An 11,163-nucleotide genomic window follows, 5' to 3' on the forward strand; every position below is an offset into this window, starting at 1 on the left:
TGTTTGTATTTGGGTTAGGGCTGTCAGGCTGAGCCACCTGTTTTGGCAGCATTTGCCAGAAGTAAATTATTGATCAGTCCAACTGCCAATTAAAAAAACCCACTTTGCCTCGCTGCTGTGGATAACCAGACATCAAGCAAGGATTGTACTACTTGACATACTCCCTAACATCAGCCCTTAACAAGGAAGGGGATCACTTTCTAATAGCACTTAATGCAGACCCTCTTATAAGTACGAACAATAAGAAATGGAAGATGAAAAATACATATTTCATGCACCGAAACACTACACAACCATTGAGAAGCAGAATAAAATAACCCTCAGAAGACTGTTTTAAAGCATTTTCTGGTATTTTTGTCGTTATTAAATTAGGATAAACAGTGGAAAAAGTTGGACTGAAATTCAACAAAAATATTCAGTATTAGAGAGGGTTGCATTTTAAATAAATCCCGTCTCTGACTTCAGCTGATAAAATATTGTTATGCATCTAAAATGTTATTTAAATATGAATGGTCAGGAAATATTAAAGTACATGAAACATTCACATTTTAGAATATGTATTTATTGTTTAATACAATTGCCTTTCATTTTTGCAGGCTGACATCTGGCATATTTATTTCAGCACAATTTTCACTGACTCCCTTAGAAGCCTACCTAAATAAGAATAGCAGAGGGGTTTTTTTTTTAACCTTTTACCCTTCGATAACTCCATGTACAGTTCACAAATACTCTGTGCTCCCTATGGAAAAATTAGGGTCAACAAATGAAGCTATTCTGACTCTGGTAAATCTCTGATTATAAGGGACTACCAAAGCTTTTTCTGAGCAAAAGGAATAGAACACCCTGAAATTCAGGCATTCCCAGTTTGTATCGCTCTAACGGAACTGCATAAATAATTGTGCTCTGCAAATGAAGCTAAGGTTATTTTTAGAGGTGTTCAGAGAACCTGCTTCATTAACTGGTAAAAATTTGAGCTCCAGGACCGAAAAAAGTAAAAAAAAAAAAAAAAAATAGAAAACAGAAATAAAAGAGAAAGCAGGAAAGAAAAATAAAAAGGAACCCAAAAAACAATATTAAATGATCCTGGAGCGAAAACATTATTTACTAAGAACAACAAATCGTTTTGACATGCCAGTTCAATTATATTGTTAAAGCACATACCATTTTTGGTTAATTATATTTGAAAATAATTACTGTACCTTCTGCTGTTATCTCGGCCATGATGATGGTAAAAGTTACTCTGTTTAAAAGGTCAAGATTTACTGCGGCAGCTTAGATAGAACTTCTGGGTTACTGACTCTCGCAGGAGTTGCAGAATGAGAAGGAGGGAGGTCCTCTGCTTTTTCTAATTGTGCTCCTTCTTCTTTTATGCTCCCTGAAATGTCTGTTTCCTCTGCAGAGCCTTGGCCTCCCAGAACAACCAGAGGCCTTCCAGAGGCAACACTTAAAGCTCAGTCTAAAGTGTCAGCTTCTAACAAAAATAGCCATGCCTCAGAGAGAACCTTCAGCAAGTTTTTTCTAATATCCTCAGAACCATGCACACCACAAACTAAAAGTAAAAAAAAAAAACACAGCTCTAAACAGGACAGGAATGCATGGAGAGGCAACAAAAATCAAAAGAAATGGGAAAGAATTGTTCAATGCTCCTACAGCCTTGCTAGCATAATTGCAGTTCTTTGGGGGGTATGTCAGGAAACATGAAATATAGAGTTCAAAGTAACCTTATCCATCCCAGTACAACTTTATTCTTAGCACACTCAGTGCTTAGCACATTCTTCCTGGCCTTTTATGGCTTGGGGAGGGTCCTGTGGAGCTCACCGCTGACTAAGGGGGAGGGTAAATTTAGGTGATTTTCTCCACTTCAACTCTTAGTTGCAGTTCAGAACCACTTAGACACCAATTTAAACCAATTAAATTGGTTTGGATTTTTTTTTGTCCTTTTCTGATTTGCTGAAATTATCACACATACCTGTAAAGTTCATCTAAGTATCACAGAACACTGTCAAAAATTTAAAGAATAATATTTTATGTAGTCTAGATACATTAAGGTAATATGCAAAACTATTAAGTAGATCTGTGCCTGATTCATGGAAATATTTAAGTAGCTCAGAACTGCTGTGATTTTTAAAAAGATTTTGTAAAACTGAAAAGAAGTAGATTCTTAAAAGCATTTAAAGGAAGTAAAATTTTAGCAATTTAAATAAGAATAATTATTTTAAAACCTGAGCAATCTTTTCATTGCACTGCTTGCAATTTCACAGCTGCAGAATTAGGTATGAGGTCAATAGCTTGAAAAAGAAATTAGCAAAAAAGTGCCCCCAAGCCAGCAGACCTCTGTCATCATCATCGTCACATGAAATCAGAAACCATCCTAAACAGCTCTTGCTAGTGAACCTATAGTCACCTTGTCTCTGCTACAGGAGTTGGCATTTACACTTTTCATCTCCCCCCCAACCAGGAGATACAAGCACCTGGCTCTGTGGCAGTGTGGGGAAAGGAATCTATTAATCCAAAGCACAAGATGCAGGAACAAATGTTCATTGACCAGCAAAATCACCACTAGGTTTTTTCTCTTCCCTCTCTACTTAACACACTTCACACCCGCCACATCTGAAAATGGAAGCTTTTTCTAGACAAAACTTGCAATAAGTGTTTGAGCCCCTTTCTTTAGCTCTACTGACTAAATGTTTTGCAGTGACAGATTTTGATTACTTGGTGCTAAGTATTCAGTGTTTTTCTGATCATCCCTCTAACCCTATGTTTGCTCCTTTAGCCTGTTCTTCAGTAGATCCTCATCACTGAGGCTGAAAAAAGATTTTAGATAAAACCTTATTTTTTCAAAAATACTCTTTCATGAACACCTAAATGGTCCAAGGAGTCACATTCACATATCAACAAAACAGCTGTCCACAAAAGGTCAGTGGTTAGTAAAAGCTGATAGAAGGTGTGATAGTAGGGAAAATCTCTTGTTTTTCTTATTATTTCACTCTTGCTGAAGCAGTTCCATTTTACATGAACAGTTAAATATTTGGGGTCACCTGTGTTTTGACAGCTTTACTACTTGCTTGAGATGTGAGACAGATTATCTAAATACCCGAAGCACAGAGCTAATCAATCCTGATAAGTCAGTATTTTTTTCATGTGTATTCCTATTTAAATTTAATAAAATAGTTAAGTCTTAGTTTGGGACTATGGGGAGAGAGATAAATGCGGAAAAATTCATGTCTGAATATTTTCTTGTTTTATGTAGCGAGATCTTGAGACTGTGGACTATAGCCAGACATAAGTGTTTGGATAACTAACTACATTCATGATTGTCTGTCCCTCACCAGTGTACATTTCAGCTCCTACCACCTTCCTCCTTCCTTCCTGCCTTACTCCCTTGTTACTATTTCTGCTTGCCCTCAGTCATGGTCTGTTATTCTGAAACCAAAATATAAGAGCAGAAGAAGTGAGAGAATCCAGTTTGAAACCAATTTTCCACAACATCAGCCCAGTGGCCAGAAAGAGAAGTGGCTGGTACCCTCTGTATCTCTTGTATGCACAAAATACTCATTCTGGGAAGCAGGCTAAAGATGTTGTATACATCAATATCTGACATATAGAAGTGTGGTTTTGGGGAACTCTATTGAAAGTTACACAGTTGCTCCCTTTAAGGAGGAAAATATCAAGGGATCTGGGTGTCATATTTACTAGAGATAATCACAGCCTTAATGAAAATACACAGAAGTAAAATAAAACAAGTTATGTGTGTGTGTGCATACACATTCATTCTGAAAACCAAACATTGCCATCTGGAAATTATAAAGAATGTCAGAGTTATTCTTTAGAAGTCAAAGCAAGAGAAAATCTGATTTTTTTTTTAGGGCAAGTTAGATATTTTTCAAATTCTGAAATTTAGTTCCTGACTCAGTTTAAGAGTTTCTTTTAAACTAGTCTGTGAAACTCACAGTATGAAGAAAGTGCAAGATTTATACAAATCTTCATGAAACAAAGAAACATATTTTCCTGGCCTAGTTTATATGTTGAAAATTTCATGTTAGTGGAAACCTTTTCTGCGTAACCTGACCAGAAATACTCCTTTGTAAGATGTCCTTTCTCTCTCCTTGCTCCTCAAACAAGGAAACTGAAAAATCTTAAACTACTATGGTTTTTGTGAGTGATATCTAAACCTGGGTATACACAAATTTTCCATAATTTCTTCTGATAATGCCTTGGGCACAACAACAAAATGCTGTTGCCTCGAGTTAGCAACAGATATTCCCCTCCTACAACTGTCCTGGGATCAGTTCTCACGTTCAGTGGTGGGAAGGGACGGAGTGAATTGTAGAAACAGCTACACCTTCACACCAGATTCCTCAGATACACAAATCCATGTTAGATAAAATAAAATGACAATTCTTTTTTGCTCTATAGTTGCCTGGATAGGGAAAAAGGTAATTGTTACCTTTTTGTTACTAGGAAGAGGGGAAAAGAGTGCTGTTACTAATGTCTCTGTGTAACCACGTGCCTTGATCTCAGATAATGCTTATTTCAATTAGAACTCTAACTGATGAAACTGAAGTAAAGCAATTATTTGAGCAACTTTTTTAGGAAATATCAGAGGTTTACTATTTGTCAGATTCTAATGCAAAGTCCTGCTTATTGGTGAAAAGTTTGGTTGTTCATATAATCAAAGTAGGAATGTACAAATACTTCATGAGCTCATTTCTGGATTGTCTTGATGATATTATTAGAAGGAGAATTGGGAGAGACAACGGTTCACATGAAATTATGAGGTAATGAGAGGAGAGACTTTGATCCTATATAAGGAGTTTTTGGAGGAATTGAGTATACTGTAATTCAGCAAGAAAATGCAGGACAATATTTGGGTTGTCTGCTAATACGTTACTGATGAGTTCAGTCCTACTGAGAATCAAACTATTCATTACAAAAGAGTTTTGCATGCTCAGCAGCACAGCTGGGTATAGGAAAGGAGACTTAACCTTAACTCTGATACACCCTGGATCAGATGGGAGTATGCTGTTATCAGAAACACCCACTAATCGACTGATAAAAACTAAATATAGGATGAAAGTATGATGCCAAGGAGAGGCTGAATGGTGCTGAATATAGAGAGTAACAGACATATGCAGAAGCAAATACAGGATTAGAGTGATGTCTGCCAGCTGAGCTTTGATGAGCATATGGAGCTGGTTTACTCTGAAACAGACTTTTATTTTTTATGCCTTATTTTTGTTTAAGAATACTGTTACTTCTAGATGAGATCTTCATTCAGCCCCACTAGTAATACTGTGTTTTCCAGTATGAATAGGAACACACATTCTGGTGCCTTTGAAGTCTTGATCAGTCAAAGATGTAGCCATGACTTTCTATGGACCATTACACAACCCGCAAGTAATTTTCTTTTTTTCCATTTGTGATTGATATTTCATAATTAACCATTGCAAGATTTTTGGAATCAACATGACCAAAATATAGAGGTATTCTGGATATGCTGAAGCACACCCAAACTACAAAACAAAACAAGATCTTGGTATCACATCTGATCTGGGTTAAATCTTGGCATATATATATTTATCTCATAAACCAATTTGCACCATTTTTCAGAGAATTGCATACATAGTACCTTTAAACAAGTTTTTATTTAATATGTAGGAGACAGTAGGTTGAACTCCAGAATAGATCTGTCCTACACTTAATGTGAGCTACTGACAGACAGATAAGAAGCTCTGTCCCTGTAGGCTGACTGGTCTGAATGCAGATCAGCCTCTGCCTGGGGACAGCTGACAAGCACACTGGGGTCACATCACCTTGGCACTCTGAGCTCATTAAAGGACACTTCCAAAGATATATGATAGAAACATAGCAGGTACAAAAGAAAATATCTATGGTATTGACTATTCTGCTTTACTATGGACAATACCCCTATTAGGCATAGTACTGAAAAACTGCTGAAGTAGCCTCTGTCAAGGTGAATAATGAACATATTCTAACATCCAAGAAGTCCAACTGATTTTAAAACTACTTCCAGGAAACCAGAACATCTTACTTAGTCTTCTTGCAAGCTGGCCAAGTAGGCATTCTGTGGCAGGAAATCAGACTAAAGCAGCCCCCTAATTTATGAGAATTAGGTGTTTTCAGTGTTCTCTGCTTTAACTATAAAAATAATTAGCATGAACTAGGTTTAGGGAGGTCATTTATTGCAACAAGTCAAGGTAGACTGCATTTGGATGACCTTTAGCAGCTCCATGTAATACACTTTCCCTTTGATTATTCTATTCTTGCTATTCTAAATGAGTATTGTTTTATTAGCACCTATGTGGCTTTACTTTCACATCCAAAAAATTACTTAGAAGCTGTTTCACAGACAAGATCTATGACACTGAAAAACAATATCTGGAGCTGGTTCTTTTTAAGAAACAATGATAAAATGTACACTATAATTGTCTTTTTCTTCAGAACAATCTGTACCCAAGCTTGACCATGAACAGAACATAGAAAGTTTCCAAACAATTATTAGAGATGGGGATTGGCTCTGACACAACATGAATTACCCCTGTCAAATACTGACTGAGAACTGTTCAAATATACCAAAATACTTTGTGTCAGGTCAAAAATATCCTTGCAAAGCAAGGTGACTTCAGTTCCCATTACTTTCCTTGAGAGCAGGAATTTCCTGAAAAAATTCACTGACTTTTAAAAAAATTTTATTTGAAACCAAGCTTTTATGATGAAAGAACAAGACTCAGAAATACCTAGAAAAAAGCAAAATTGTTCCTGAACTTCAGATTTCAAACCCAGCCCCAAATTTCCAGTAACACATTTTAAATTTGTCTTCACATCTTATCCTTATTAAAAGTTTAAATAGAAATCTGCATTTGGTGGTTTGTTTTTTTCCAGATATGACCATAGTCAAACACATTGCCAAAAAAAGATGGAAAGACAATTTTGAACAAAAGTCTGATGAGAAAAGACAAAGATAAATAAATGTTTTCATGCCAAGTACTTCAGGAAAAAAATATGGAGTAAAAGTACCAGGTATCTTCAATAATGTGAACCCTTTTTGGGATGCTTTAAACTATCTGCTCAGGCTGACCTTCACAACCAAGGGGAAATCTCATCTTCCTTTCCATTTAATAGCTTATTCTTCTGCTTGATATGGTACATAATGTACCACATGTTCTCAGACACTCAGGCTAGACTGGAGCTCCCCATGTCACATCACCAAAGTGTTCGCCTTGTAAATAAACCCAGTCAAAGTGTCAGGGGGTCCATCTGGATTTTGGCACTTTCATACTTTTCTGAGAGCAGACACTCAGTATCTAGGCACAGTGAATCAAAAGCCATTTTCAAGCACTTTTTTTCCTGGACGTTCCTGTGTGTGATACAGCTGCAGGTCTAAGTGCTTTTGATGAGACTTTGTGTCTTCCGTGTTTTGTGTTTGCTTGGGTTTTTTTCAACATCGGGTTTTTCTGCAGTTCCCAGGTCCCTGTTTGTTCTGGGACATCAGGACCTGCTTGAATTATGCATTTCCACAGATACCATAAATACCAGCTCCTGACAGTGAGTAAATCATTTTCCAATGAAATACAAAAGCCTGCAGATGAATTAACTCTCTATGTGCCACAGTCACCCATCCAGCAGTACACAAATGTATGATGCAAAATGCTGAAGAAAATGTTGAATCTGTTACTTGTCACAAATACACAGAGAGACGGATACAGAACAATGGAGAAAGAATATAAAGCAGGCAAAGTATTTCATCAATTATCATCTCTAAGAAAGAAATTGCATGACAGAAACCAGATTTATAAAACAAGTTTGTTTCTACAACAGCTATAACTTTTTTTTGTTTCCTCTTTCTTTCTCCTACATTCTAGTCACAGTCTTAGAGGTCTTAGAGAGATCAAAGCTGTAATTGCAGATGAAGAACCCACATTATTATTATTATTATTATTATTATTATTATTATTATTATTATTATTGTTGTTGTTGTTGTTGTCGTTGTTGTTATTATTATTATTATTATTATTATTATTATTATTATTACTATTATTATCACCATTTAAAAATAAAATCTAATCTGGGAGCTTTTTCATTAGGCAATTTAGCTTCTTTACAGAGTAGAAGTGGAAGATATGAATTAGTAAATTCAACCTTGTCTGCGCTGACAGCTGTGATTGCACTGAAAAAAGTATGTCTAAAAATTAACGTATCTTTTAAGAGGAAAAATATTTTTGACCATTGATGTCTTTGCAACTCATTGTAGCACATATATATTAATTTTCCTTCAATAATACATCACCATTTGTAATTGTCAATCAGTTTAGATTCCTGTCCAAGCTCCAACACATTTCCATAGTCAACTTCCTAAGGCAAACCATAAAGAGTAATTATTTGTCTGCAAAGCATTTACTGAAAAGAATTTCTAGGTCTTGCTTTCTCCTCTCCAGTCACCCTGAAAGATCAGAGAACAAATACACCAAATGCAGAGGACTACAGTGATCCTTAAGGGACAGAGACACCATTTCTTTTTCCAAATCCCCAGGTTAAATGAAAATAAAAGCATTACCCCAGAGGCACAAAGTGGAAGATCCTCAGCTGTGCCGCCAGAGCTCGGAAGGCAAGGCAAGGGCACTGGGGACTTTTGGAAGCTCCCGGATGCATTCCCAGGGCCTGAGGAGAGCGTGCAGCGCTGGTACAGCTGGCACAAGCTGCAGCTGCCAAGGAGATGTTGGCAGGTGCTCCCTGTGGGGCCGAGGGGCCGCGCAGCCAGAGCCGCCAGGGCAGCGCAGAGAGCTGTTGTGCAACCGCATAACAATCCAGACTGGGACACAAATATGTTCTGGAGGATCTGGCCTCCAGTATAAGGGTTTGTCCTTGAGATCGTTTTGTGAGTCTTGGAAGCAATTATATTTGTGATTTTTAAATACATAGGCAGTCTGTGAAGTGGACATTTTACTATAAAATCCTATTTTATTGGCCTTGTACCTTAAAGATTTTTCTCTCTGGTCACTCCTGCTTCTTCCGCTTTCCTCAGCTACCTGAAAAGTTCATGGTTTTGCTCAAATTCATGTCAGGAGAAAGGTTTTGTGAAGAAAATGTAGCCTGAATATTTGGATTCTGCTTCACCTAAAAATGTTGCCTTATAATGAACAAGGAAAAATCATGTTTCTTGTTACAGAGGTACAGACAATTGAGAAAGGGGTTTTGGTTTTGTTTTATTGTGGTTTTGTGCATTTTTTTCCTTAAGAAAGGGAAAGTAGCTAGGCTTATAGTCAATCTTTGAGGAAGGTAGATGAAACAATACTTTTATTTTCCACATTTTTAGAGTAACAACACAAAAATGTTATCTGTTCTACAAATAATAACCAGACCGTGACAGCTGAGTAGGGCAAACCTTGGGTTCAGCTGCAGAAATAACAAAGGCCACACAACATCAGACACACAGGACTGAAAGTACAATCCCCCAGAAGGTGCATTTTTCGCAATCAACCAGAACATACACTTTTCACGCATCACCAAATGTTCAAAATCATGTTTGTGACCCATATACAGCAAAGAGGTGCCTGACAGAAATGTGGGTGTTACAAGGCTCTGGGAAGGTTATGTAGAGGGAGAAGACTGCAAGCAGTGTGGTTGACACCACAAGCAGAGTTATGGCCCCAGCTCCTCTCTGTTCCCTGAGTTGACAAACCTGCTCTGTAAATGATGAATCCCACTTCCTTTACAGCACTGGTCAAATGAGTCCTTCTTACCCCCATTCTCCCCACCAGTAAATTTTGGTATTAGTTCAAATTCCCCAACTTTTCTTTGGCACAGTAGTGCCCTGACAGCAACAGGCAAACACTTCTGGCAAACTAACTCCTAATGGTCTTTTAAAAACACTCAGAGTAATGTTTCAGTTTTCCAGTCCATACTAACACCAGCGGACTGCAACAGAAATTTACTCTTGCCCTTTTTCTCCTAAAAGACTGACAGCAGTGCGTATTAGAAAGAGAAAAAAAAATTCCTTTACGTTGTCTGTGTATACAATGTGTACTAACAATCTTTTTATTGTACTCAAAAAGTGTGGAGAAACAGGCACTTAAAGCAAGTGGTTCTGAAGTAAATTCATGTCTTGGATGGTCTAGGTGCTTACTGAGGAATTAATTTAAGCACACCTGTCACTCTTAATACAAGGCAGTTGGAGTATATTAATATTCTGCTGAATTATTTAAAAGATATGACTAATGCTTGGTGTACCATAAGACTGTTATCTGCAAAAATAACATCTGTGTCAGTCATTGCTGAGGGGTTAGGATTTCATCACTAGCATTTATCAGTGTTTCTTAGTCCTTAGTGTGAGGGATTCAGCTCTCCTGCACCTGCAGGTGTAAAACCCAGCCTACAGATTCTTTGACATTGCCTGTTTTAATCAGGGATGAATCAAAGTAAAATTTTGAATCTCCTTCCTGAGCAAAATCTCATGAACTTTCTGATAAACTAAAGACTGTGGAATAGGTTTGTTAGACAGTCTGGTATAATATAAGTGTTCTGCCTAAGAAGATAGAAAGTGATCTCCCACATTTTTTTCCTGATTGCTGAGAAAGAGCAATATTATCTAATGCAATAGCTCAGGGGACTGAACTGAATACAATCTACTAACCAGGAAAGAGCTCTCACAGTCGTGTGGCAGCACTATCACGTCCTCATATGTATAAAACAGCCTTCAGCTGCCTGCTAGAAATGAGCCATCACTGAGAAGAAAAAACAGCAAACATTAAAAAGCATGAAAAGCAAATTTTAGTACCTTCATTTATGGCACAACATACTTTTCCCCCATGGTATGTGTCTGATATCAGATGAGGAACTTTTGGCTGTGCAAGTTATTTCTAATAATTATCTGGAAGAAGCTTTTTGTTGTTGATTATGTTTTGGTGCCAGACCCTCTATTGCAGTAGAGGGTCTGGCACCAAAGACCTTTCTCCCCCAGCTTGATCAATTAAAGGCCAGTTTTCAGAGTTTTCAAAGATCTCAGTTAAGGCAAATGAGAACTGTGGAAAATTTCAAAATAAAAATGTTGTTTATGTACTCTGTTGCTTGTATATTTGCATTGATATGCAATCAATAATCATAAACGTAAGTATTTATTTTAAAATATGCATATGCCATGATTAT

At 37.1% G+C, this 11,163-nt stretch overlaps 1 protein-coding gene across 32 annotated transcripts in view; it reads right to left on the reverse strand.

Moving 5' to 3' along the window:
* Nucleotides 1–8,815, reverse strand: part of TRDN (triadin) — a 232,834-nt gene extending 224,019 nt beyond the window's left edge. For 12 of the 32 annotated variants that reach the window (XM_086876936.1, XM_086876937.1, XM_086876935.1 and 9 more), the window contains exon 1: nucleotides 1,200–1,696. In XM_086876936.1, coding sequence (XP_086733062.1) covers nucleotides 1,200–1,221 — 22 coding nt within the window. In that variant the 5' untranslated portion in view covers nucleotides 1,222–1,696. Of the gene's footprint in view, nucleotides 1–1,199; nucleotides 1,739–8,575 lie in introns of those variants that run through there. The other 20 variants (XM_086876953.1, XM_086876948.1, XM_086876947.1 and 17 more) reach the window with 10 other exon arrangements.
* Between the last annotated feature and the right edge of the window lie 2,348 nt (nucleotides 8,816–11,163).

This window comes from Cyanistes caeruleus, chromosome 2 (genome assembly GCF_971803275.1).
Source record: "Cyanistes caeruleus chromosome 2, bCyaCae1.hap1.1, whole genome shotgun sequence".
Taxonomy (NCBI): Eukaryota; Metazoa; Chordata; class Aves; order Passeriformes; family Paridae; genus Cyanistes; species Cyanistes caeruleus.